This window comes from Meleagris gallopavo, chromosome 32, assembly GCF_905368555.1.
Source record: "Meleagris gallopavo chromosome 32, MGAL_WU_HG_1.1, whole genome shotgun sequence".
In the NCBI taxonomy this organism is placed as follows: domain Eukaryota; kingdom Metazoa; phylum Chordata; class Aves; order Galliformes; family Phasianidae; genus Meleagris; species Meleagris gallopavo.
This window is the reverse complement of record NC_139436.1, coordinates 644,871-672,824: the sequence shown is the minus strand read 5'-3', so window position 1 is coordinate 672,824 and position 27,954 is coordinate 644,871. Positions and strand designations below refer to the sequence as shown.

The following is a 27,954-nucleotide window of genomic DNA, read 5'->3' as shown; positions in this document are numbered from 1 at the left end:
GGCTGACGGGCGTTCATTCGTCCCTTTAACACACACAAAAACACAGGTTAACTTTCTTGGTGCTTTTATCCAAACTACGAGTACATCACAGAGATCTGTGCCCGCTTGGGAGCATTCTTTACACGTGGCTAAAAAAACAGACAGGCAGAGGGGACAGGGGCCAAGTCCTTCCTGTAGAGTTCATGCTGACAGGTCGCTGTTATCAAATCTCTCCTGGTCGTACACCTCTGCCACCACCTTTCTGCCAGCAAACCAGCGCCCGTTCAGAGCCTGAATGGCTTTGTGAGTCTCTGAGGCCATGGAGAACTCCACGAAGATCTTGACGATGATCTCAGCATCCTCCTCTTCTCCCTGCTTCTCCTGGTAGATGATGACCCTGTTTACAGCCCCAAATTTGCCACATTCTTCCGTCACTTCTCCCTCCAGGTCATCATCAATGTCCTTTGGATCCACCATGTTGCGAAGCACCATCACAGTGGACTGGAGAGAGAAGGAACAGGGCAAATTAATTAGATCACCAGATTTCCCAGCGTCACGTCCTTACAAATGTATTGCATGAAGGCAACAGCGTCAATAACATCCCAAACTCTTAAGGAAAAATGTTTATCTTTTCTCCCCAGGTATCAGAAACACGAACAAGTCTCATTTGCTGCCAGCTATATTGCAGCTGGTCTCGCTAAGAAAGGCTGAGCCATCCTGGGTGCTTTTTAGAATCACAGAGGTTGGAAAAGACACCCATATCATCCCGTCCAACCTCCCACCTCTCCCTGCCCACAGAACCACGTCCCTCACTATATCTAAACGTCCCTTCAACACCTTTGGGGTCGGTGACTCCACCGCCTCCCAGTGCCGCCCGCTGCAGCTCCCGACCACCTTCTGGAGCAGAAGCTTTTCCCAATACCCGACCTGGATCTCCCCTGGCTCCGCCTGAGCCCATTCCCTCTCGTCCCATGGCTGTTACACGGGAGCGACGGCCGAGCCCGGCTCCCCAGCCTCCCTCTCTTAGCGACACAGGTCACTGCAGGGAGCAGTCGGGCCTCCCCTGAGCCTCCCCTTCCCCACGCTGAACAAATCCCGTTCCCTCGGCCGCTCCCCGTAGGATTTGTGCTCCGGACCCCTCACGGCTCCCTGCCCTTCTCTGCACCACTGCAGGGCCTCGGCGTCCTTCCTGCACCGAGGGCCCAACACTGAGCACAGCACTGAGGTGCAGCCTCACCAGAGCTGAGCACAGAGGGATGATCACCTCCTGCTCTGCTGGCTGCACTGTTTCTGGCACAAGCCAGGGTGCCATCGGCCTTCTTGGCCACCTGGGCCACTGCTGGCTCACGGTCAGCCAATACCCCGTCTCTGAAGGGTGGGCAGCCTGAAGATCCCACTTTCTGGATAGCTGTTGCTGTCCAGTTACTTTTCTTTGCTTCGATACCTTCTTCACCACTGTCACGTATTTAAACTCTTTTTTGTGTCAGAGTAACATAGAAAGTTTAACCAACTCTTTTCTCCCCCTAAAACTTCAGACAACGGAAAGAATCATTTAGGTTGGAAAAAGACCTCCAAGATCATCAAGCCCAATCATCCCAACTCTCAAAAAAAGCAGAGCACGCAATACTGCTGATGCCCACAGCCCGTTCAGTGAGCAGTACTTATCAGTACTTACCAGGCAATGGCTGACCCAGTGTTTAACTACAGCGCACGACGAACCTTTCAGAGTGCCCACAACATTCCTTTGGTACACATCCCTCCGTTAAGCCCCCCTGTTACAAAGTTCCTCTCTGCAGCACAGAACTGTGGATGTTGTAAGGGAAAAACCAGAGGTCTCCAGTCCAAACCCAGCCCTCAGGAAGGGCTTCTGAGCATCTACAAGGATGGAGACTCCAACACCTCTGAGCAGCCTCCGTATGGCTCTGTGCGTCAGACCCGGCTCCACCACATCCCACCACTGCCTCTGCCTGATGTCACAGCCTGGTGGCCACAGTGTTTTGGGATCAGTATAATTAAGAAACACTCGCTCCAGTTCTTTCGTGCACATCTGCCCAACTGCCTCTTCAAGCGTACTCAAATCAGCAAGATCTGAAGGGCACGTCTAGGCTGAAGAATGCAAAACATCTTTGAGAATGGTGCAGTTTCAAGACTCTTTTTTGATACTACTAAATGCTTTTTCAAGTATGCCAAATGAATAACTTGGGAAAGACAGCCGCCGGAGAAAAGCTACCTATTAAATCGGAAGGTTTGGGACATCTCTAATTATTTGGTCTTTGAGAAATAAAGATCACACGCAAGCTAACTCATCCGTCCTCCCTCGTGAAGCCAGTGGAAGCATTATCCCTGTTCTGCATACAGAGAAGAAACACTGTCCATTCAGTGTCAAAGCCTGGGAAATCTGCGTGCCTCAGTCATGCACAGAAACAAACCAGTGGTCATGCTCAAGCAAGAAACCTGGTGAGATACAACACAGCCTGCGTTCCAGACCTAACGCTCTACTTTCTAGTGTGCAGGCCTCTTCTGCTATTCCAACTTGTTCTCTCCCATCGTATCTTTGGTGAAGTTTCATTTTGTAAACACCTCATGGTTTCACTGTACAGTAAAACACTGTAGGGAAAAGGTGGACTCAATAACCTGGAACAGATTGCCTCTGTCACAGTGTGCCAGTCTCACTTCCTTAATTACAAGCCAAAACAAACTATGATGGCCCTTTAATGATGCTGAGCAAACACGGTTTAATCAGAAAGACCTCCTAGCCAAGCCTTTCCCGGCCTGGTGACCGACCAGCACTCCCAGAGAAACTCAGAGAAGTTCCCAAAGGCAGAATGAGAAGCTTCACAGCAGAAAATGAGTACGCAGCCTCTGTAATCCCACACGAGCTAAGTGGAGCACCTGTACAAGTGCTGCAGGAAGCCAGTATCGCATACAAAGCTGCAGAGCTAGCTTTGGATATTCCAGCATAAACCCAGCTGTCTAACTTGCTGACAGCAGCTCGGGGCAGCCACGCTGCACTCACCTCCTGTTTACGAAGCAGCTTCTGCATCACCATGTGGCGGGCACTGCTGCCAGATATGCTCATGTGCTCCTGTTCACTCAGCATCTCCGGCCTCTCGGATTCCTGGAACACCTCCTCCTCCTCCTTCTCCTTCTTGACCTCCATCAGGCCCAGAGCTGGAGGACTGGCCAGGATGGGATTCACAACTCCCACCTGGGGAATGGTGACGGGAATGGGAGGGCGGGCAGGAGTAACACCTATAAGGGAACAAGTTTTGTAGCACAAAGAACTGATGTTTGGCAACATTCAGATACACATCAACTGGTGATAAGCAGGACCACAGCATCTAGACGGCTTTATTTGCTCTAAGCCAACAACAAGCCTTCGTAAGCACTCAATACATTCACCATACACGTGCCCTGAAGCGAGACTGAGCGCAGGACTCTGCACGAGGTAGCAACTCTCCCAGCTTCACTCAGGGCTCATGCATTCCTGCTCTGAAGCTCGTGCCCCTGCTGTATCTACTGCACATCAACATCAGCTCCTGCTATGCTGCACAAATTACAGTTCTCAACAAGGGCAGGCAGGGAAGAGGATTTCAGCTTTAAATTCTCTTTAATCTTGACTCCAGCTGTGGAGAACTGTGTTTTAACAGTTATAACAAGTGACACAACGAGCAGCAAACGCACCTGTGATGACTCCCGGTGCCTGTGCTGCCATTACAGCCTGTGGCAATGCCCCCAGGGGCTGTGCAAGAGTCAGCGCAGGGGATACGAGCCCAGGGGTGGCCAAAGTGCCGAGAACTGCAGCTCCTGCCACTGCTTCCTGCAAGAAAAAACAAGCGTTAATTCTGCGTCGCTAAGATGTGCACAGGGGGATCCAGCTGAGGCCGAGCCCTTGTCACATTTAATACCAGGTACACAGATACTGAGGATGACAGCTCTCCAGGGCTACTACAGAAGAACAAACTTAGGCCATATACAGGAACTGTAAAAGATATCAGCAGTGGAAGGAATCACAGAATGGCCAGGGCTGTAAAGGAGCACAGCGCTCATCAGTTCCAAACCCTGCTGTGTGCAGGTCACCAACCAGCAGCCCAGGCTGCCCAGAGCCACATCCAGCCTGGCCTCGGATGCCTGCAGGGATGGGATGAGCATCCACAGCCTCCTTGGGCAACCTGTGCCACTGCCTCACCACCCTCTGCATGAAAAACTGCCTCCTCACATCCAATCCAAACCTCCCCTGCCTCACTTTAAAGCCATTCCCCTTGTCCTGTCACCACCCACCCTCACAAACAGCCGTTCCCCTCCTGTTTATCCGCTCCCTCCAAGCACTGAAGGCCGCAATCAGGTCTCCCTGCAGCCTTCTCTTCTCTTCTCCCAGCTGAACCAGCCCAGTTCCCTCAGCCTTCCTTCAAGCTGCCAGGACACCAAGAGGTTCTGGTACGTGCCCTGCAAGGTGTAGGCAATTTCAGAGGAGGAATAACGTCTACTTGTTTCCATGTGCTGCTAAAGCTTTTCTTAAGAGTTAACCCCCCACCAGATAACTTGTCTGATTCAAGGAACGGAGCAGTCAGAGGTGCTCCTGCAAGCACAAGGGCAGGGCAGGAGAGAGCATGGCCGTGTTCTTTACAAAACACCTCCAGGTTGGCTGAAACCAAGCATCTCATCTCTCCAGTCATCACCTGTGAAGCGCAATCACAGCGACTGCAGACCAATATCACAACGTAAGTTTCTGAATGAGAAATTAACTTCTCATTAACTTCTGCCACCACCATTTTTCCTGGTGAAGTCCCATGGAATTTCATCCCTACTGATGATTGGAAACTTGCTTCAAACTTCCAGCCTTGATAACTAAAGAATTTTTTAACCACCTCCTTGTGTCCACACCTCTTTCTTCCATCTTCTCACCTCCTTTGCCTCCATGAACTGCACTCAAGTGGTCTGATGCACTTCTCAGTTTTTTTCTACAGCTACTCCAGGTCACTTCCCTGTTTTCTCCCTGCATATCACTTTCCATTTTCCTGAAGAACTGTGGGATTTCTTTCTACCTTTCGTATTCCACGGAAGCATCTGACTGTAGATTCTGCCAGAATTCAAACATTTCCGATGAACACCCGGTTAAATGAGCCCACTTCCATAACACAGTTGGAGTTACGGGATATAACAGGCACTTATTTCCAGTATTTTTTTGCTATAGTGGCTATAGCCACTGCTTCTCGATCTAGATCCTTCTTTCTTCCTTTCTCATGGAGCTCCTGTAACTTCTGACAGATCAGTGCAAACGTTTTGGGGTTCTGCCCCTTAAATGTATTTATTTTGAACTCTACCAGTAAGTTCTGTACGGTTCTTTCTCCATTCTTCTCTGATATTACAATTATACTCTACATTAATTATGCTTCTCATGCGTTACCAGCTAATTTAATTAGCATTCTTCTCCTAATGTGCACAGTAAGGTCAGTAACATTTCTGTGAACGGAGATAAATTAAGGACTTCACCAGGAGAGTGAAGGGTGAGCAGTTTCCAAGCAGAGCTCATTTCCACCTCTTCTCACATGGTTATGCACCTCAGAATTCATTTCAGCAGTCTCACTCCTGTACGTAGCAGCTTCTCACGTGCTTATGGGTCTCCACCAGCTCCTGAATTGTTGACAGAACGTGCAGTAAATATTTCTCCTTATCAAGTGTAACAGCAGTTTTATCCAAGGAAGTTATGTCCATTTGGCAGAGATATTGTCCTAAAACATCCAGATATAAAGAGGTAGCTGTTTCTTCAGCAGTTTTTTATTCCTTGAAAGCTCGTCTTCGCCCTTTCCCTACTGCTGGGGTCAGAGCAGAGTCTGCAGGTATCACAGAATTACTCCCATGCTACCTCACGCAGAAGTGCCACATAAGCTATTCTTCACCACACAGTAATATCCCTGATTTGATAAGATTAATTACAAAGAACCCGGCACGTGGCAACACGTGGCAACCTCCCACCAAGGGAGGACGCAATAATTCTGTCTGCATCGTTAGCCAGTCTGCCTTATGCTTCTAATGAAGGGGAAGAACACAGAATCACAGAATTGTAGGGGTTGGAAGGGACCTCTAGAGATCATCGAGACCAACCCCCCTGCCAAAGCAGGTTCCCTACACCAGGTAGGGAGCTACACTTCAGTAAGCATTCAGTGCTCTCTAAGACTACCAAAACGTTGACCACCCTGGCAATTAGCTGCCTCATTTCTTCTTAAATAGCAAAACGGTTTTCTTACTTTTGGCTTCAAGGTGGACCTTTTCACTGTGACTGTCACAGACAACTTCCTCTGCTGCTCAGAACCACTCTCTGTTCTTAATTTCTTTTAAGTATGGAGTCTCTTTCTTCTTCCTTGGCTTGCATGTGAATTCCAGATAAAAGTTGCATTTCTGACTTAAAATTTCCCTCTCTTGCTTCTCATTTCTTTTGCCCTGCTGAGTTTGCCGACCAGCTTCCCTGCTTTCTTGGTGGAGATCCTGCCCCCACGGCAAGGAATACAGACACAGACACAGGGGTTACTCTGAAAGGTAATCTCCCATCAGTACCTATCAGTCAGTCAGGAGCTTCTATTCGAGCAAAATAAGTTTTGAACCTTGCCAGACTCCTGCACTGACATCCAATTCTGCTGAATCCACTGCATTTCCTGCTTTCCGAACAGCTGAAAGCCATGACTGGCCAATTTCCACTTTGCTATACAATCAAGGGTCCTTTCCAACAGCACTGTTCTTGTGCAACTATTACTGCCCTCACACCTGTCTGCCCATTCACACCAATGCACTCTTTTAGCCTCTACTATAACCACTTTCCTAACTGTTGATATATCTCCCCAGACAAAGAGTCATAGAATCATAGAACCCTTAAGAGCTGGATCTCAACCTTCTCCTTGGTTGCTGTTACCAGCCTGCTTGTGTCACTCACTAGGAGGGAACTTCTGGCTAAGGCAACTGTCGAAGTTTTTCTTGTTCTTTTTGGCATCCCCAGCCAAGTTCGGTTCAAGCTCAGCCTTGGCTTTCCACCCCTACACAGCCTAACGGCTTCCTTATACTCTCACCACATACCTGTCCCTGTTTCCACTGCCTGTACGTCTTCTTACTGCTCTTCAGTTTGACCAACAGGTCCCAGTTCAGCCACGCTGGTCTCCTGCCTCCCCTTCCTGACCTGTTACACCCAGGGACGGAGAGCTCTCGCGCCCTGAAGAAAGCCTCCTTACAGAGATGCCAGCTCTTGCCCTTCCCCACGATCCTTGCCCATGAAGACAGTTTCCCAGGGTGTTCTGTTGACTAACTCCTTGAAGACCTGCAATTTAGCTTTCCTAAAGTTTAGCTTCCTGATTTTACCCTCTGGAGCATGAACTCAACCAAAGCACACTCGCTACAGCCCAGGCAGCCTCCAATCCTGATGTCACCGACCAGTTCATTTACAGTGCTAAGCAACAGGTCCAGTACTGCACCCCTCTGGTGGGGAGGAGGCTGTTCCCAGTGCACCCCAGGAGCCTCCTGGATTGCCTGCTGCTCTACTTTTCCAGCAGATGGCTGGGTGGTTGAAGTCCCCTCAGTAGGATGAGTGCTTGCAATTGTGACGCCTCCCATAGCTGGAGGGTTTGCTGTGATGGTGGTGAGGCACTGGAACAGGCTGCCAAGGGATGTGGTTGATGCCCCATCCTGGGGACTTCCAAGGTGAGGCTGGATCAGGTCCCAGCAATCCGATCAAGCTGTGGTGTCCCTGTTCACTGCAAGGGAGCTGGACTAGATGGCCTGCACAGGTCCTTTCCAACTCTCAGGATTCCGTGATTCTATGATTTAAAGAATTTCTTCTTACTATCTGGCCTAAATCTACTCCCTTCCAGTTTAAAGTTGTTTCTCCTCATCCTGTGACTACGTGCCCTTATAAAAAGTCCCTCCCCAGCTTTTCTGTAGGCCCCTTCGGGTACTGGAAGGTGCTATAAGGTCTCCTTGAGTCTTCTCTTCTCCAGGCTGAAGAGCCCCAGCTCTCTCAGCATGTCCTCACAGGGGAGGTGCTCCAGCCCTCTGATCATCTCTGCGGCCCTCCTCTGGACTCCCTCCAACATCTCCATTCCTTCTTGTGTCGGAGGCTCCAGAACTGGATGCAGTGCTCCAGGTGCAGTCTCACAAGAGCAGAGCAGGGGGGCAGAATCACCTCCCTTGCCCTGCTGGTCACGCTTCTCTTGATGCAACTCAGGGTACAGATGGCCCTCAGGGCTGCAAGTGCACGTTGCTGGTTCACGTTGAATCTTTCACCCACCAACACACCCAAATCCTTCTCCTCAAATGCTCACAAGTGTCCTGGGCAAGTTTCTACACGTGAAGTCTTGGAATCAGACTGATCAAGGCCAAGAGCCTCCACTCAAACTAGCCAGGACAACTGGCAGGAAGAGCATGCATGCTTGGTTCTAGTAGGGGGACAGTAAACATCCACTTCCCTCAGTCCAGCCGGTGTCTTACCTGTGCTGTGATCTTTGCTGTCGCAGCTGCAGCAGCAACAGCTGCTGCTGGAGGTAATCCCCCTGGTGTGGCAGGTGTCAGGAGAGGCATCGGAGGAGTCACAGCTTTACCAACTCGTAGATATTGACCCCCAAGGTCAAAGAGGTTCATGGAGGAAACAGCATCTTGAGAAGACTGTGCCTTCTCATATTCTGCAAGGAGGAGGAGGAGTATTTAACTTCTAAATACAACACCCTCACTGCACAAACGTGATCTGTATTTGTAAAGAAAAGAAAAACAACAAAAACCAAGAACACACAAATACAACTGACTTGAGAGCTCCAGCGAGAAGCCCCTCATTGCTTAGCCTGCTCAAGTCAGCCCTCTGACTGCAGAGGTGTTGAGAACAGTAGATGCAGTAAGACCACTTAATCCACGTAAATACTGAGTAAAAACATCCAATTACTCATTAGATTTCTGGATACAGGTGCTTATCTGCTCCAAATTTATCTCTGTCCCACCGTTTCAAGTAATCCTTGCACCGAATTAAAATTGGTGAGGACAATCCCAACAACTTTCTTTACCCCAGAGCAAATATCAAAGAGCCATTTTACCAATGAAACCATAGCCCTTGTGTTTTCCTGTTGTGGGATCCCTGGCTAGCGTGCAGGATTTGATCTTTCCGAAGGCCTCAAACACGCTCTTGATGTCATCATCTGACAGGTCCTGATGTACAGAAGCCACGTAGATGCGGTTGAAAGCCCGTGCCTCTTCTGCCAGTTGGTCTATAATTGGTTGTGCCTGTCCTATATTGCTCGGTCTCCCCACCTGCAGAGAACACAGCAGTCTGTGAAGCATCTGAAGCACGACTTGCCGAGACACAAGCACTCAAACAACCACTTCCTTTTCAAACCACATAACCCCTCGTAGGCTCACGATCAGCAAAGGGCAACAGCTGACTCTCAGCTCTGGGATACAACCTGCACTACGACTCCAGAAGTGTGAACAGCCTGGACTGACTGCCCTCCCTTCCACCACACTTCCCTCAAGCTAAGCAGCTTTGTTCCCTGACCGGCAGAAGAACAATTTCCAGGGAGCAAAAACAACGCCGAAAGCAAAATGTAACGCTTCTACGTCCTTCCTTTCAAGACTGCTAAAAGCCCTTGGAAGCAGTACGCTGCAAAAACGCATCAGAGAAATGCAAGATATAAAACAAGTCACAAAAAATACTAACTTTCACCCCAAAATTTCAATCTCCAAAGTTTCACCTTTTAGAGATCATCTGTTATTGCCTGAAAATACACAGCTGAAACTACTGCTCTTTTTAGTTTGTGCTGAAGGGTGGAGTGGTACTCGAAATTCCTCACTCTGTTGAGGAACAAGAGCCTGATGCTACCACCTACCACCCACACACGACTGTATACAAAATGCACGAAGCATCGGGAATCGCCTTTGGTTTTGTCCTCGAGAAATTCTCATGGTGTGCACGTGTGTAACACTGCCAGCTTACAAGAACAAGTTTCCTGCTTTTATTAGCGTGCTACAGGGGTCTGGTAAGGGACCAACACCACCGTGCTCTGAAAACCAAGATCTGTCAGGGAACAGATTTTAGATTCTCTTCCACAGAACAGCGTTACAGGAAGCGTTTCTAGGCAAGAAAGTCTTTATTCACAGTAAAGAGAGCTGAGAGTTCTCAGAGCACGCCTGCTACTCACCTTTATATTCCTTCCTCCCAGCATGACGGAATTCATCTGCTCCAAGGCCAGCTGTGCAGCTTCAGGCACCTCGTATTCCACAAAGGCAAACCCCTAGGAGAGAAGGATGCTCGTGTTCAGCCCTGCCAGCTGCACCTTGTCTCAACACCAGTGCCAGCTAACATCTTCCCATCTTCCAGATTCTGACTATCGTGGCCTGACAAGACTTCAAGGAATTAGAAGTGAAATCTGCAAGCTGAGGAGCAGATCCAAGGCCACTTGTTCTGTTTTCAGAGCCTCTCAGATCTAGAGACCTAACAGACATTACATGCAGGGCTGCCAGCTGTTTAGCATCTTTGTGCACACCTACAGAATCCTGAGCAAAGTGGGCAGAGCAGGCAGCTGCAAACGTTTATCTCAAGTCAAAGCACTAAAGCAGCCACCTATGAGAATAAAGGCTCCTTCTGCTCCTTGATAAATTCCGTAAGGCCCTCGAGAAAAGGAACACGCACAGCTCAAGGGCTGTTAACCAACCTTGTGCTTCATGGTAACAGAGTCCCAGGACATATCAATGCTTTTTATAGGTCCAAACGGGGCAAAGGCCTGGCGAATGGTGTCTTCTCCCAGCTCATAGTATATGGAGCCCACATAAACACGACACATGATGGCCAAGGCGCGCTGCCTCTGGGCTGCCATCTGTATTGGAAAGAAGAACTGTCTGGTTAGATCAGGGGGTGGTCATGGACGTCAGGACCTCCTCCCCTTCCTCCTTCCCTCCCAGGAGCTCTGACCCAACAGCAAGTAGCTCCTCACTGGGCTGCAGCACAGCCTGGCACACGCAGTGATAAAGAAGTATTTTCCTGCTCAATGCACAGACTGCTGGAGCGGATAAGCGGTACAGCTCACTCCCGGGGCAGTCAAATCTTTGCTGGGGTCTGCCACCGCAGGAGCCTTAACTCCAACCCCAGTGATAAGGTCTGACCCTCCCCAGCGTGATCACATCTCCAGCAACGCTTGCAGGAGGAGGAAATCACTTCATTTTAGGACAGCCTACCCCCTCCTGGCAGCAAAGGTCTCAGTTCTAGACACTACTGCGATCCCTCCCGCTCCCTCCCTCATGGGGCAGCAAGAGATCCAGCACTGGGCACCACCTGCTCACTCCCTCCCCCCCCATCCTCCCAGACAGCAAAGGATCTGGAATTGGGAACCTCCTCCCCACCCCCTCGAGCATCACACACCTCCTCCTCCCCTCCACCCCCCCCAGGCAGTATGAGATCCAGTACTAGGCACCACTTCCACCGCACATTTCAAAAGGAAAACAAAACAGAAGCTAAAGCAAAAAAAATAAAATAAAATAAAAAAGTTAAACGAAACTTCTCAGTTAAGTGTGTGGTGCTAGTACTTATCACTGCCTGTCGTTACTGGCTCAGATAGTGGTGCAGCCCCCCAAGGCTCCGCCCTTATCAGTTTCGGTGCAGAGAAGGTCTCTGTGCTATTTTCTCCTAAGTATGCCTGAAAACCTGTTTACAAGACAAATCCAGACATTTCTTAAAGCAGGTATCCAATAAAGCAGTATCCTTCAATTATTTTTCACCCATATGGCAATGCTAGAATACTAACACCAATTAACGTTATTTTGGGAAGACACTGCCTACTAAAGTCACAGTTTGGCCAGCATGTCCTACGAGCACGTCTTGGGACCAAGGCAGAAGGGAAGTCTCTGTAGAGGCAGCTCCCTACAACCAGCAGGACTGAGTTGGTGTGATGGAGGTGTGCACAGGGCTGCGCTGCTGTTCTACGTGGAACAGATGGGACAAACGTAGGGCAGGACGGCCCACGGGCTGTAGCAGAGCAGGCAGCGTTAAGCCTGATGCCTCTCCCTTCCCAGCACCACAACTCCTGGCACGGAGGTGGGCAGTGCTGGACGACCACGTCACCCCCACCGCTGCCGGTGAAGGGGTCTGCAATCGAGGCCTTTATGAGTGACCCACTTTCAGAGTGCTGTAACAAGCATGAGCACAATGAGCTCTGACGTGTCTGGGGATGCCACGGCTCGCATGGCAGAACAGAAGGGCAGTGTTCCATCTTTGACAATCGTGGCACTGTAGACGTGAACTGTACCTGAAGGAATTCTTCTCCCTGACCATAGGAGGAAACAAACGGTGAAGGTTCAACTCCTATTACTGCACAAAACAGGGATACTATAAACAGGAACGGTTCTCACCCCGTACTGCTGCTCCTGAAGCGATATTAAACTTGCCTCTTGATTGGGTTTTAAGTATTTCACACAATTAAAAACCAGCTGTTTGTCAACAGCTCTGCAGTGCTGTGACCGGGAGGACCAGGGCACGAGCACGACAGCTGACGTGTTGTCTCCCAGGTTCTCCACCACCTTCCCAGCTTTGGTGCATGAAAGCCAGTGACCAGCAGACCCTCAGTCTGTGCGCTGCATCCGTGTATCGCTTCAGAGCCACCACCATTCTAACCCCGTGTCAGAGCAAAGCGCCTCACCCACACTGACACAGACTGTGAGACAAATTTAGGGTGCTCTGGACAAGACACCGCAGCCCTGCGCCGGGCAGAGGCGAACCCCACCTTCTGAAGACTGTGTTTAAAATTAACGGCTCCCTTCTTTTCAGTTATCAATGCAACAGTGGCAAGAAACGTGGCCTTTGCCTTCTCCCAAGGCAGCAGCCTTCAGAAGAGGATATCCACATCTTACACTGCTGCACAGACTCTGAAATAGGTGGGGCCACGTTAGGGCTGTTACATCTGGAGCACATTGGAAAACCGGTCTGACAAAGGCAGAATTTGAGACAGATCATCATGACTACAGGCAGACGTAGATCACTGACACGGTTCAGTAGCACCAATTTGGGGGAATGATGTAATGCACACCTGTGCGTCCGAAACTCACGGACAGAAAAGCCCTGCCTTTCACTAACTACATCAAGTTGTTTTTTGCTGGCCACTGATCCTCCTACTCCATCTCCAAACGGAGCTTAAGGTACTTGCAATCCTCATCACACGGGCAACAGTTAATATTTTTATCAGTGTAATGTTGCTAAGTGTTTATGAAGGTGATTTTAAGGAGAAGCCCAAACATCACCTTGGAATGCTGCTTTTAAATGCAGGAGGCGATGCAAAGCCATCACCACCAGCCTCGGTTTTAACACAGCAACGCCAGGAAATTGTGCTCATCTTGCTGATGCAAAATCGAAATCTCGAGCTGTAATACTTGGAGGATTAAGTAGACAGGGAGCTTTAATGACAGGCACTAAGATATCCCAATGGGAAGCTCAGGCTGCACTTCCTTCACACAGGAAATGAGGAATCTCACCAACAGGACGTGTTGGACGCAGCCAGATGCATTTCCTACATTCCTGCTGGGTAAAGCACACCCAAACTGCACTGAGCCGTAGCACAGCGCAGTGATTCAGAGCAGGCTCCTGCCTCCAGGTTCTGCCCCATCAGCAGCACTCTCCAACTGCCCACAGTCTGAGGGAAAGGATTCGTAACACCAACTACGCCCCTGAGCCTAGTGAGAAATCAATCCTTTCCTGTTGTTACGCCATCGCTACGTACTTTTCATCTATTGCCCATTTATTAATGAGCTATAAAATTTAAGCGAAAATTGGTGGGGTTAAAGCTGGAAGTAAGCATCTACGTTAAGTGGTAAAGGTTTCTTGGGCACAAGGGGTCAGAAACCACCTGTGCACAATTCACATTGAGATACCTGCTCCTGTTCCATTCCACACATCCATCAGTTTTATCTTGGCTGTCCTGCTGACTTGCTACCTACCATGACAGCACTACAGGAGGGAAAACAGGCAGTTTTACTTCTATTTTACACTTTGGAGGACGGGCCACCAGATGCGTTTTACACCCAACAGAAACATTATATTCCAACAAGATGGAAAATACTTGCAAATGAACCTTTGCATGCAGAGTGGAGCTTATTGGACACTTTCTGCAGTGGCCACTGTCCGACACGTCTAGGAAAAAGGAGGGGGTGGATAATGCCAGGTAATCAGGGTCATCGATTTCTTTGCGATAGCTCATTAAAAACTGCAGCACTAACGAGACACGGGTTAGCTGAGCAGCTCTGCGGTTCTGTCGCTTTCATTAGGCTTTCACTTGACTTGAAACGTACCGTATTCCCCTAGTCTGGACATTTGTACAGTAAGAACACTCTTACACCTCGGCTACAGTATGTTCTGCAAGCCTGCAGTGCCCCAGCCTTCCCCAGCACTGCGGCTGCCAGGTTTCTGCTGCTGTCAGTTTGCTTCGTTAAGAAATTGCCCATTTGTGAGTTACCTTGGCAGTTAGTTTTAGGTCAGGACCTCAGAACTGTAGCGTCCCTAGAAATGCAGCTCCCACAATTTCACAGGTGTGTTCAGTACTGTTCGAAATCTAAAGCTGTCTTTGCCAACTGACTCCAGGGCCCCGACTGCCCGTGTCCCAGCAGACTGCACTCAGCCCACAGGGTCTTCCTCTGGGGAGTTTACACTTTGCCTCTGCTTGCTGTGCTTGTCCATAACAGGTGGGTAAGTGGGAGGGTTGTGCTGGGTTGAATTAAGAGCATTGTATCACCGCTACATACTTCCCCATTCTAGTCCCTGACTAAGTGCCCAAGAAGAAGTGAATATGTCTATTGACCGATTGTAAAGGTGAGAGAGGATCTCCAAAGCCCATTGTCACTGCTGCCATCTGAAAGACAGTAAAGACAGAGTTCAGTCTGTTGGAGCTGAGCATACTACGGCTGTTTGTACAAACTCAAGCAGAGCGGCGGCACAGGGAACCTGTGAGAGAGGCCTCTCCTTCCTCGCCCCTCACTGCCTGGTCCCAAGGACTGTCCAGCGCTGGGACCCTGCAGATTCCAGGCCACCAGGTCAGGGTGGAGTTGTGCTGCTGCCACTGCCTCAGGAAGCAGGGTCTTCTCCCAGGGGGGACTCAAGGCAATAGTAACCTCTGCAACCACTGTCGTTGATTCACCCCCAGCATTTAAAAAGAAGCCCCTCAAACCAGAGCGGCCACTCAGAAGCACGCACGGCCCTGACAGGCCGGAGCTGCCTAACGTGGCAAGCACATCCACAGTGACACTTCATTAAACACATCCGGACCCCAGAACCGTTATTTTGGGCTCCCCAACTGAATAGAAAGCAGCGAGATGTGTTGAAATCTCCAGCAGAAGGGAGATGTAAATGGCAGTTCAATTGCAATCCTTTCCCAGGATGTAAGCATTGCAGCCTAAATTTCAGGAACAGCCAATGACTTCCCAGCGAGGCCGGCAGGGCACCTGGCTGAAGGGGAAGGAAGTGGGGCAGCACTGTCAACAACAGAGGAGAGAGGGCACCCTCCCCTGAGGTGGGAAAGGTGGCGAGGGGATCTCAGTAACCCCAGACACCACCTTCCACGTAAGCTGAAGGGGAAACCCGCAGCTAATTCTTTAGCTTCCGGTGTTTTGAGAAGTGTTTGGCCAACTAACAGGAGAGAAACTCTTAACGACTTTCTCTCTGAATACGTGAAACTGGGGGGGCAATTTGTACAGGTGAGCAAAGGGCATTTCTTTACAGGGCTGAAGGCAGTATACTTCGATTTCACTGTGGAAATAGAAGTGCTTGTACCTGGCTCCGGGCATGCCTCAGGGCTGTGCTCTGCTTCTAAGTGTAAAAAGAACTCCACCTTGTTGGGGAGAGTAAGACAGAAAGAGCATCTGGGAAGGCCTCTCACCTGCAGGTTGGTTAGCTGTTGTTGCTGGTGGGCGATGGTTTGCTTCACCAGCACACTCTTGATACTCTGCTCCATCGCATACTTCTTTGCCTACGAGGAAATACAGGCTCTGTAATCACAAGGCAATACCACAGGACACGGGATGGCGTCTGACTTCACACCATCGCTCCCCAGAACCACACAGCTGGCTGCCAATGGTGCTTTTTGGTGCTCCAGCCCTAAGCACTACGGCACGGTACGTTAGGCAGCAGCCAGCAGCTCACTAACGTCTCGGTCTGCACCTCGGAGTTGCAAGCCCTGAAATACAGCACAACGCTCGAGCAGAGGGTTGGATGGACTCAGTCTGCAGCAGGCGCAATGTTAGGAAAGCAGCATGCACTACACACTCAGTATTTCCCCTCTTCCTCCCTCTGCCCCTCAGATCCCACCGCAGCACCTTACCTGCTGGGATGAGGGCAGCACAGATAGCCTCCTTCAAATCCTTTCCACTCAGAACATCTGGACAAAGAGGTTCTACAGAAGGGAAAGGGGCTCCTAATGCCCGTGCCCAGTCTCTCGGCTCTGCACTACCCCTCCCTTGCCTCATTGCATCTGTCCTCTTCCGATTTGAAGGACCCACTGCTCACGCTCGCTGAAATGCTCCAGCATTCCAGCTCCTAGCCTATGGACACAAAGCTGATTCGTCTTTTTTTTTTTTTTTTTTCTTTTTCCAGTCTTCTAGAAATTTGACAAAGCCCGAGCGTTACACCCAGCGGTGTCAGAACGGTGGCTTTTCGTCAAAGGAAACCTAACACCCACAGATGTGCCTGCGCCCACGGGACAAACACCTTCAGCCAAAACCCCTCAGGCACCTGCTGTCCATGGCTGTACGTGTTTGGGAGGTGCCAGGGAACAGTAGGCTCTAAACCGTGGATTTGAGACGTGTGCTTCGGAAACCTGGAAATGGACAAGGGGAGGATGTACATCTGTCAGCTACAGAGAAGCCAGAGGAAACGAGGCCGTCTCACGCTGTGAGCCAAACACACACACAAGCAGCTTCAGCACAACGGGAACATTCACATGAAGCCTAGCCACAACAACACTAGGCTCACCTCACCAGGATGCAGAAGGCGCCTGCCCCACAGCTCCCACACCCCCTGCTTTGGTTCTCTTTCTCCCCTTTTCCCAGTTTTGCTCTCAGCAGCAAAGTGGGCCACAAGTCAGCAGTAAGCTCCCCACCAGCTGCACAAAGCGGTTCCAGAAACAGAGCTGGACTGAAGTTTCATCTACGTTAGGGCTCGAGTGGGATTGCAAATTGCTGCGTGCTACTGGGTCTCCTTACGTGGAAAGGAGGATAAGGGAACAACTGGTGTTTTGTGATGCGTTCTCGTGTGGACCAAATGAAATAGCTGGAGCATATCAGAATCCTACTGCTTGTGGTGCAAGGCTGCTCCTCACAGGAGCTCTGTGCCAGTTACATATTGTCTCAGAATTATAGTGTGATCTGAAGTGTTACCTACTTATGATTGGGATTTATTAAAAAAATTACAGCTCCTGCCCCAATGGTAATTCCACGATGTGCTCTTCAAAAATCATCTTTAAACTGCAAGCTAAACCATGCAATCCTTGGGCACAGCGCCGAAGGAGTGAATCCAGAGGGAGGAAAGACGTTACCCCTGCACACTGCTGGCAGGGGAGTTCTGCTCTTGTAACATCAACAACAAAGGTGTGTTTCAAAACACAGCAAAAAAACAGCAACCATCAAGCAAATAAAACTAAACCAGAAAAGTAAAAGCAAACAAAGAAAGAAGAAGAGTGATTAAGTGTGAGACACAGAGTGACGTGGGGTAAACTCACCTTCTGGAGGGCCTCCTGCTGCTCTGGTGTGAGGGGGGGGAGCCCCAGTTTGGCTGCTGTGCTTTGACCATTTTCCATCTTAATGGACTCTGTACCCTAAAGAAATAGAAAAGCACTCGTGGAAAAGCTGTTCTGACAAAACCATGCAGATTTTGTATTTCCAGAATCCCAACACGTCAACCTGGGCTAAAAAGCCTTCCCAAACCTGCTGGTATGTCATGCAACCCTGTTCTCAAATGCTATGGCCCCTTCCACGGAGCACCATCCAACCACTCTACAAAGTGCCAAACAACTTGGCAGCTCAACCTGAAGAGTTCCCCAACCATCATATTTTCAACAAAGAAAAATTAAATAACTCCCAGCCTTCACTTACGCCACCTCCATTCCATCCCCCAACAGCTCCACTCCACCAAACATCACCACCATTCTCTCCATCACTCCCCACACCGGTTTGTTACCCTCGGTTTCTCACATTCTCGTTTTCAATCTTCTCTCAGCTCCCCAAATTCAAACACTGCCGTAGGTCCCGAGCCACACACCACCATTCTCACCCCTGCTACAATGCACATTAGCTGCACGTGCAAAGTCCCACACCCAACACAGGAATAAACGGAGGTGCTGGGCTCCTGAACCAACTTCTCATGGTTTTACTGATGTACGAAATCCTTCTTTGGGTTTAACGTACCCTCCTGCCTTCGTGCTTGTGTTTTATGCCAAGGTTTCTTCCTGTGACGTAACTGACTGATTATCCCCACCACGTAGTAACACTTCTCTAAAGCACCTGCACTGCAACAGCTCACAGCTTCCTGCTAAGCCCCCACCAACTCCTATTCCTGACATGTGCTCTGGCATCCCATCCCCATCACAGCTCTGCCAGGCACTGAGATCCTTTTAGTGGGCATCTCAGTTCTCCAGTTAAAAACAAATGCAAAAATATGGCAGAACTCTCCAACAAGAACAGTACTGGGGAGAAGGAGGAAGGAGGAAAGGAGGAAGGAGGAAGGAGGAAGGAGGAAGGAGGAAGGAGGAAGGAGGAAGGAGGAAGGAGGAAGGAGGAAGGAGGAAGGAGGAAGGAGGAAGGAGGAAGGAGGAAGGAGGAAGGAGGAAGACCCACTCAGGTTCAGTCAGTAAAACAAGAACAGCTCCCCTGGCACCACAACAAAGCCAGGAAAAAACAACAGTATGAAAGTAAGCAGCAGCTTAGCAGCAGTACCGCCATCCCCTCTGCTCATCGGGTTCCCATCCATTCCAACTGAGCACTGACCAACAGCGAAGAGTTTCCCTGCAGGCACAAACACTTGTGACAGACCAGCGGTCCTCCCCACAAAAAGGATCTCACTGACACATCGAGGTCTTACGGCCCTGATCCCAAAGCAGAGAACAGCAAAGAGCTGCTTCTTGGGATCAGCCGACGCCTCGGAGAGAAAAAGCCGTTCTGCCAAAAGCAGCAGATCTGCATCACACCTGCACACAAACTCTGCACTTTGTTGTGCTCTCTTTATCCCACCGCAAGCAAAGGCAGCGTGCAGTGCCACCAGCTGCTGCTGCAGCTCCCTGTGAAGCACAGGGCTGTGTTTTACCCAGCACCAGCTCTGGGGTCAGGCACAGCACGCACACGTCCCCCTCAGGAGCCACAGGCACTGCAAGAGCGCTCCCAAACTTTAACCAGACAAATTCCTTCCATAGCAGTGACGGACACCACCTCAACACTAATGCAGCTCCAGTGCATTCGTGTTATTCTCAGTACTCAATTTGATTTTTAAATTGCCATGGAAATAACAGAGGTTGCCAAGTCCAAGAAGTGAACAGCAGAGAGAAGGGAAATGCCACATACCTGTGCTCTCTGCAGACACCCTGAGGTACAGAGCCAACACAGCCATCCTCAAGCCCCCCACTGGAAAGAGTGGAAGAAGGGCCCTCAGCTCAGGGCCTCCTCTGCATCCTGCTTACCTACAGAACTGCAAACTCCACCTGCACCAACAGAAGCTCAGATGCAGCAATCCTTAACAGCAGTGCCACCAAGCGCCTCCCCTGAGGGCCCACCTGATCCACTGCTCTGCACCAACAGCTGGGGCTGCCCCAGGACTCAGCTCCCTCCCCCGCAGGCAGTGCAGCCATTGATCCTCCCACCAGCAGACCTGGGGAAAAGCAGTGCTGATGGGTGCCCAGCCAGCTCATTAACCAGCTTCTTGTTTCTCAAGCTGGGCATAAAGTGGGGTGGCATGCCCTCTAAGATAGACTTCCTAGAGGTGTCTGTGCCCCGTGCCTGTCGGTGTTTAAAACACATCTGGAAATGCTCTCAGTGACGCCCTGACCTCAGGCTGCTCCTGAGGAGTCTGACAGCCAGACCCACCCGCTGCTGTAGGCCTCGCTATGGGGACTATTCCAGCCTACGTGACAGCCACCAGAGCACCCTGCTGGACGACAGATTCCTTACCACGAGTAAACAGTCCTCATTTTCCCAACAGAACTCTGCTCATTCCTTGTGCAGAACTGGTCTGACTTCATGTGGATGGAGAATCATAGAACCACAAGGTCGGAAATGACCTACAAGATCATCTAGTCCTCCTATCACCATCACTACCACTAAGCTTCCAAACCATATCTCAGAGCAGCCCATGCGGACGCTTCCTGAACGCGGTGACTCCACCCCTTCCCTGGGCATCCCAGCACCTGACCACTCTTTGACAGAAGTTGTTTTTCCTTGCATCTAATCTAAATCTCCTCCGGCACAACTTTTGGCCATTTCAGGGATCCTATTTGTTGCTTGGGAGAAGAGGAAAGATACCGGGCCATGGCAGAAACTGCTTTCCTACAGAAGCAGAAGTGAGAATGGACCACAGCACCGCAGCCCCACAGCTGCAGCCATCCATCCCACACCAGGACTGCATCCTTGGCCTGAAGCCACACACCTGAACCTGCTCTGCTGCTCCTATCAGCTCTGTGCACCATCCATTAAAGCAGAACTCAGCTCCTCTCCCAACCCAGCTGAAAACCCTAGAATGAACAAATATCCCCATCTGTCCAGCAGCAGAGAGGTATCAGGCTGAATGGACCTCCGCACGCAAAGTGGTACCAGTATAAAAATCACCACCAGGCAAACCTAAGAACAGAATGCATGAATGTAAACCCATCCTTAACACACTGAAAGGTTCCTCCCAGTTCAGCCCGCCTGTCCCAGTGTAGCACTGAGGTCTGCATGCTGCCTCCCAGCAGGTCACAGCACAGCTGCTGCTCTGCAGGGCAGGGAGCTGCATGCCAGGACAGCAAATGGAGCTGCAGGGTGAGCTCACTGACATCCAGAGATGCCCTAAATCATTCATAGCCTATTCCATAGCAAATCCTGACTGCGTGTCAGTCTCGAGCTCACCCTAAGGGGGTTGTGAGCATTTTCTGGTATAACAAACATTAAGCAGATGTGAAATCACAGAACCCCAGCACTGGGCTGCAAAGGAGCACAGCGCTCATCAGTTCCAACCCCTGCTGGGTGCAGGTCGCCAACCAGCAGCCACAGGGTGCCATAGGGAGCCACAGGGTGCCATAATCACAGAATCACAGAACCCCAGCATGGCCTGGGTTGCAAGGGCCCACAGTGCTCATCAGTTCCAACCCCTGCTGTGTGCAGGTCGCCAACCAGCAGCCCAGGCTGCCCAGAGCCACATCCAGCCTGGCCTCGGATGCCTGCAGGGATGGGATGAGCATCCACAGCCTCCTTGGGCAACCTGTTCCCGTGCTTCACCACCCTCTGCATGAAAAACTGCCTCCTCACATCCAACCCAAACCTCCCCTGGCTCACTTTAAAGCCATTCCCCTTGTCCTGTCACCACCCACCCTCACAAACAGCCGTTCCCCTCCTGTTTATCCGCTCCCTCCAAGCACTGGAAGGAAATAAACCCTGCTAACATAAATACCAACTACACAAGCATCGGAACACAACATTCTGGAGTTGCAACTGCTTCACTGGACCCCGTGGACTGTTCACAACTCCATTAAATAACACACAGGTACCTGAGGTGAATTAAAAAGAGCAAAAAAGAAAAGCTGACACCCAAATAAAAACAGTGGCAGTTGGAACCACTGCAGCCTTCAAACTGGGAAGCTCAGGAGCACACTGCTGATCAGAAGGAAGCACTGCACGGCCCACACTAAAACTGAGAGCAGGAAGCAATCAGCAAAGCCATACAGCAACGGTGATCTGTGCAGTGCAGGAAAGCTGCGCCATCACCAGGATTAATTGTGACCACGGAAGGCTGAAAAAAAGCCAACGTGTTCCCAAGGGTAACAGCACTACCAAGAAAAGCCTCAGCACGATGAAGGTGGAGCTGTCAGGCAGCAGCAGGACGGCAGCTCTGAAAAAGCAGGCTGTGCCTCACACCGCACTCCTTGCAAACTGCCTGATTCCAACAGCAGAGAGCAGCAGGAACGGGTGCCACGCTGCCAGCAGGAGGGAGGATGCGAGCTGCCTTTACAGAGAGAGAAACACAAACTATACCTGGTGCTACGGACACTGCTTCTGAGCGCTGCGGGGCCCTTTGCGTGGTTTGAACTCCATGAGTTCAGGCACATCCCTTGGAAAGCTATTACAGGGCTGAGCACTTCTCTGAAGTACAAACACAAGAGAAAAAAAATACAGAGGCTCGTTTATTTTAGGAACCACAGCAAGTGAGCAACACAGGAGATGAAATAAGGCAGGAGTGGAAGAAGGACTGATGATACTTGACGAGTAATTAACCAACAAGAAGCTTCACCTAAAAGTAGTCCTTCCAACAGTGCTGCACAGAGAATGGGCAGGCATTTGAACCTTCTGAAACACAGCATCCTTCCAGCATCCTGAGTGCCTGAATAACCACCCGTCTGTGTGAGCAACACCTCTTCCACAGAAGTGAAAAAGGAAATTCTGCAACATATTTCACTGATGCTAACTGGCAGCTTACTCAATTCTCCCAGAGCTCTAAATTCAATGCAAGTCTAATTTCTGAAAATATGGGAAGTCTTAAAAACACACACAAACAAACGAATCATGCTCCCCTGACACAGTTCTTGGGATGCTCTGTAAACTACTCTCAGCTGCATCAGAACCGAGACGTTCAAACCAACACCATTCTGGATAGAATCACAGAAGTGCCCAGCTTGCAAAAGACCTGGAAGATCACCGAGTCCAAGCACAGCCCAGCCATCCCAGCCCAACTCTAAGAGCCCTCTGCTAAATCACGGCCCTGAGCACCACCTCCAGACGGTTGTTCAACACCTCCAGGGATGCTGACCCAACCGCCTCCCTGGGCAGCCCATGGCAGTGCTTCACAGCCCTTTCTGCACACAAGTTCCTCCTGACATCCAACCTAAACCTCCCCTGGCACAACTCGAGGCCGTTTCCCCTCCTCCTGGCCCTGTCAGCAGTGAGAAGAGAGCAGCCCTGCTCTGCTGCAACCCCCTTTCAGATACTGGCGCAGAGCAATCAGGTCTCCCCTCAGCCTCCTCTTCCCCACACTGAACAGCCCCACTTCCTTCAGTCTCTCCTTGCAGGCCATGTTCTCCAAGCCCTTCCCCAGCCTTGCTGCCCTTCTCTGGCCCTGCTGCAGCACCTCCACGTCCTTTCTGTACTGAGCTGCCCAAAACTGAACCCAGCACTCGAGGTGAGGCCTCACCAGTGCCGAGTGCAGGGCAGGATGACTTCCAGCACTACTCACTACACACTGCCCTCCTGTCCATCATCTCAGTCCCTTGGGGAAAAGTCACTGATTCCCAATGGAGTCTCAGTGCGTCAGCCGCAAAGCACAGCACCTGGGAGGGAGCACTGTGGACAGAGGACAAAGCCAGGGGGGCACCCAGAGGTGCTGCACTAAGGCAGGACTTGCAATGAAATGACATCAAGAGCCAATACTCCAAGCTGCAATGTGCAGTGACATTTCCACAGCGCTGCTCTAACAGCAAAGGTCTGAATGGATGAGTGCAGCTGCTGCTGTCCAGGCCCTAAAGAAAGGAAAAGATGCCATTCCAGAATTACAGACACGATGCCGTGTGGAATAGCGTGTCACCTGTCTGCCTGTCCTGCAAGCAGAGACACACGGCCTACAGTAACAGCAGGGGATGAAGGGATCCAAAGGAAGCGCTGAGAAATAAATGCAGATGGAGAAGAAGAAACAGCAGAGCCACCCTGGGTAAACAACAGTGACATTCTGGTAAGGAAAAGCCCTAACAGAGCCTTGGTGCTGACTGACTGCGTGTGGCATTCAGAAAGCTAGAGCTGTGGAATCGGCTCAGTACACAGCCTGCTTCCACGTGAAGTCCAGGTGTGGGAAATAAGGATCCTTGTTCTCAGTGACACAGAGATCAGGGAAAGAACACGTTGGGAAAGGAGGGATGGAAGAAGCCAGATGATAAAGGATATCTTGTCTGCTAGAATGGTGTGACGTTTACATAAAATACATTCAACAAATGTAAACTGGTTGACTCAATACCTGGTAGATCTGTGGCACCAGATAAGCACGCAATGAACATGAAAGCGATCAAACACTGCACAGCTTTCACAGGATTTATAAGACCCAATTCAATCTCCTTAAAGGATGCATTGCTTCTGACAAAGGAACGTCCTCTCCTTTCCATTTGTTACTGCTTTCCCAATGAACTGCTTCCAGTACGACAGCAGAGCCCACACTGGACATCTCCATTCAGAAAGTAAGCTGAGAACAAAACCTGTGTTTGCAAAACCCCAGAGCTCCGTTTGTTTGTCTTCACTGAACTTATTTTGTCCCTCACTCTCCAGCTTTCCCAGCCAGCCACCACGATCTCAATCTCAATCTCAACAGAAAAGCACTGGGGCTGCACTGAGAGAAGCAGTTTGTGCAGCAGCACTGAACTGACTCCTGGCACATCAGAGCAGCCTGCTTCCCTGCCAGCACAGAGGGGAGACTGAAAGCAGCGAGAGGCACCAACGTTGAACTCGGAAGGAAAGGTGCCAGTGATCACACACAGCATGGCTGATGGCTGGGGTGTTTAACTCAGTCTGTATCTTAAGGGCTATAAACAAGTGTGGGTCAGTAAAAACACGCGGTGCCTCCAATCCCGATGAATTAACACCATACTGGATGGTCAGATCCAGCTGGTTTCCAGTAAGATCAGAACAAAACTCACATAAAAACCACACAGACCATTAAGAATCCCTTCATGCCACATCCACACCTCTGAGACCTGCATGGAGGGGGCCTCCATCACCCTCCCTGGGCAGCCTGCTGCAGCTCATGACCACTCTTTTTGTGAAGAAATTCATACACCCAAAACATGCGCATCGTTCCTCACCTCCCATCCCTGTCACACGCTGAGGTGTGAGCTTCAGTCCCAGGACTGCTGCTGCCAATTCCACCTGCACATCAGTGCTACCTCCCAGCTGCTGCTGCCACGGACAGCCATTACAGGAACCTAAAGTTTATTTCAGTTCAGAGAGCCAATGTTAACTCTTGGTCTCAGTTACAAGAGTAACACCAGCTTCATTAAGGCCTGCTTGGGCTCCATGAAATGCTTTGTCTGTAACAGGATTGCAGCCCTCTGAGTGGAAACACCCACATTAAGCTGACACTGGGAACTGCACAGAATCACAGAATGGTTCAGGATGGAAGGGACCCCAAGGATCACGAAGCTCCAACCCCCCACCAATGCAGGGCCACCAACCTCCACATCTCACAGCAGCCCAGGCTGCCCAGGGCCCCATCCTGCCTGGCCTTGAACACCTCCAGGGATGGACGGGGATCCACAGCCTCTCTGGCAGCTGCTCCAGCACCTCCCCGCTCTCACACCAAACAACTTCCCCCTCACATCCAACTGAAATCTGCCCTCCCTCACCTTCCAACCATTCCCTGTCCTGCTGTTATCTCCCCTTTCCAAGAGCTGATCCCCTCCTGTCTGCAGGCTCCCTTGAGGTCCCGCAGGCTGCACTGAGGTCACCCCGCAGCTTCTCTTCTCCAGGCTGAACAAGCCCAGCTCCCTCAGCCTGGCTTCGCAGTGGAGGTGCTGCAGCCCCCTGCTCATCTCTGTGCTCCTCTGGACCCTCTCCAACAGCTCCCTGTCCTTCTTGTCCTGGGGGCTCCAGCCCTGGACGCAGTGCTGCAGCTGGGGCCTCACAAGAGCCGAGCAGAGGGGGACGATCACCTCCCTGTCCCTGCTGGCCACCCCTCTGCTGATGGAGCCCAGGATCCCATTTGCTTTCCAGCTGCAGGAGCACACTGCTGCCTCACGTGCAGTTTTTCACCCCCCAGAACCCCCAAGTGCTTCCCTGCAAGGCTGCTCTCCTAGACTTCTCTTTCTAGTCTGTATAAATGCCTGGGAACCTCAGTACCCTCACTTAGGCCCACCTTTCAAGTCTATTGAGATCCGCTCAACCTGAGTACTCAGCATTAGAAGGCAATTAGACAAAAATAATCCAACTCCTTATGCTTTGCTCCTAAGAAGAGTCAATCCGAATGTTAGATTTGTAGGAAAGCAACTCAAGAGACAAAGAACAGTCACTGCCTCAGCTCTGAGGGAGAACTAACATTTTACTCTCATATTTCCTGAGCAACATAACATTCCTTTCATCCTTCAACATCACTGGAATCAAATTTAGCCTTACATGCTTAAAGCTTGAGTGCTTCTTCCCAGCACTAATTTGGCTAATCACCTAACTTAACGAAGACCTCATTAAACAAGATAGAAATCAAGCTGTGAGTTATTTGTATTTACTCCTGATTCTGAGCACCAACATTCATGAAGTCAAACAAGGAGGGCTCTAAGAAACACCTCCTTCATAATACAAAGGCAGACCCTCGTGTGGGTTGAAGGTTAACAGCTTTACAATCAGTTCTGTTCACAACAGAAATCCAATTAATGAAAACGATGGCGGGGTCAGGAAGCAGAAAACAGAAAAACATTATGAAGCCTCCCGCTGAGTCACACCAGTGGTCCATGCAAAGCTGTGAGCATCAGATGGTGTCTGGGGAGGCACATCAGCACGGCCATCCCTTTGGTAGCTCCCCAGCGTCCAGTTTTCACCCCACGGGCTCCCCCAGCGGTGTGACACAGCAGAGGTTTCAGGTTTCCATTTCACACAATTCCATTTACAAAAAAAAACCCAAAAAACAAAAAACACCAAAACGACAACAAAACAAATCAGTCCAAGAAAGGTGGAACAGCACCTGAACGAAGCATTTCGCTTTCAAAATTTGAGACTTCGCTCAGATAGAAAACAAACAAGCCTCTGAAATGAGACTTCTGGTTTCGCACAGCATCGGCGGTTCCTTGAGAAGAAAACTACCGAACCTTCCGAAAACACGACGGACTCCTACAGAGATCGGCAGGGCTGGGATCCCTTCACGAGCAGATAACCTGGCAGCGAACACAAAAACACCAACGCCTCAGGCACACGAAGCCCTTCCATCAGAGCTAAAGCCAACAGCCCAACCTCGGGGCCATACGCTACGAGGCCTCGGGCCGGAAAACATTCTAAAATACCCCAAAATCCTCTCATGACAACGGCGAGAACTTATTTCCCGAACGAACCTCGAGCACCGGGAGCGACGCGCCGGCCTGCAGAGCGCAGCGCCGGCCGGCAGCGCCAGGACAGGCCGCAGCCCCGGCCCGACCCAGCGCGGGGCGAGCAGAGGGCCCCGAGCAGCAGCCGGGCCTCGGAGAGCCGCAGGACGGAACGAAGGAAGCCGAGCCGAGCCGCCCGCCCGATCCAGCCCGGGTCGCACGGAGCTGAGCCGGCTCGGGCTGCGACTCACCAAGGAGATGGTCGTCGTGGCCGCCATCTTGTCCACCCCGTCGGCGATCGGCACAGAACTCTCGCGAGAACCTTCGGGGCGCGCAAAGGGATAACTCTCGCGAGAGCTCCTGTAGAAAGACTTGGGAAAACATCTCGCGAGAATTCCCGTGAGAGCGGGCGGGACGACGGACTTGGCGCCAGCCTCGCTCTGCTTCCGCTTCCGCTGCCACCCCTCCCCCCCCGTCGCAGAGCGCCCCCTGCGCGTTGGGCGGAGCGCTGAGCCCGCGCTGGGTGTTGTGGGAGTGCGATAGGTGCCGATGTGCGATATGGGGCTGATGTGCGATGTGGGGCCGATGTGCGGTGTGGGGCTGCTGCAGCACTGTGACCCTGCTCATCCTAGGGTGGCCCAATCTTTTAGGTACAGATTTAAATGCACGGGCGAGGTCAGAGCAGTGGAAATGCCATTTCTGCCACAGAGGGTGGAAATGCCAGAGGAGTTCTGCGGATCCTTAAGGTTCTGATAAACGA

The 27,954-nt window shown here is 50.8% G+C and overlaps 1 protein-coding gene across 5 annotated transcripts; it reads right to left on the bottom strand.

The window, feature by feature from the left end:
* Nucleotides 1-47: 47 nt before the first annotated feature.
* PUF60 (poly(U) binding splicing factor 60) lies at nucleotides 48-27,590 on the bottom strand. 5 transcript variants are annotated; one of them, XM_085214672.1, is made up of 13 exons: nucleotides 27,446-27,570; nucleotides 22,186-22,293; nucleotides 17,694-17,789; nucleotides 16,709-16,793; nucleotides 15,858-15,947; nucleotides 14,784-14,834; nucleotides 10,659-10,820; nucleotides 10,146-10,238; nucleotides 9,045-9,258; nucleotides 8,452-8,642; nucleotides 3,664-3,799; nucleotides 2,996-3,231; nucleotides 48-480 (listed from the first exon to the last, which is right to left on the bottom strand). In XM_085214672.1, exons 2-13 carry the CDS (start codon nucleotides 22,257-22,259, stop codon nucleotides 181-183), a joined length of 1,728 nt encoding a protein of 575 aa, XP_085070798.1. In that variant the 5' UTR covers nucleotides 22,260-22,293; nucleotides 27,446-27,570; the 3' UTR covers nucleotides 48-180. The 5 variants fall into 5 exon arrangements, with proteins under 5 accessions (XP_085070798.1, XP_085070799.1, XP_085070800.1 ...); XM_085214673.1 differs by lacking the exon at nucleotides 14,784-14,834; XM_085214674.1 differs by lacking the exons at nucleotides 16,709-16,793; nucleotides 22,186-22,293 and having other exon boundaries at nucleotides 27,446-27,590.
* Between the last annotated feature and the right edge of the window lie 364 nt (nucleotides 27,591-27,954).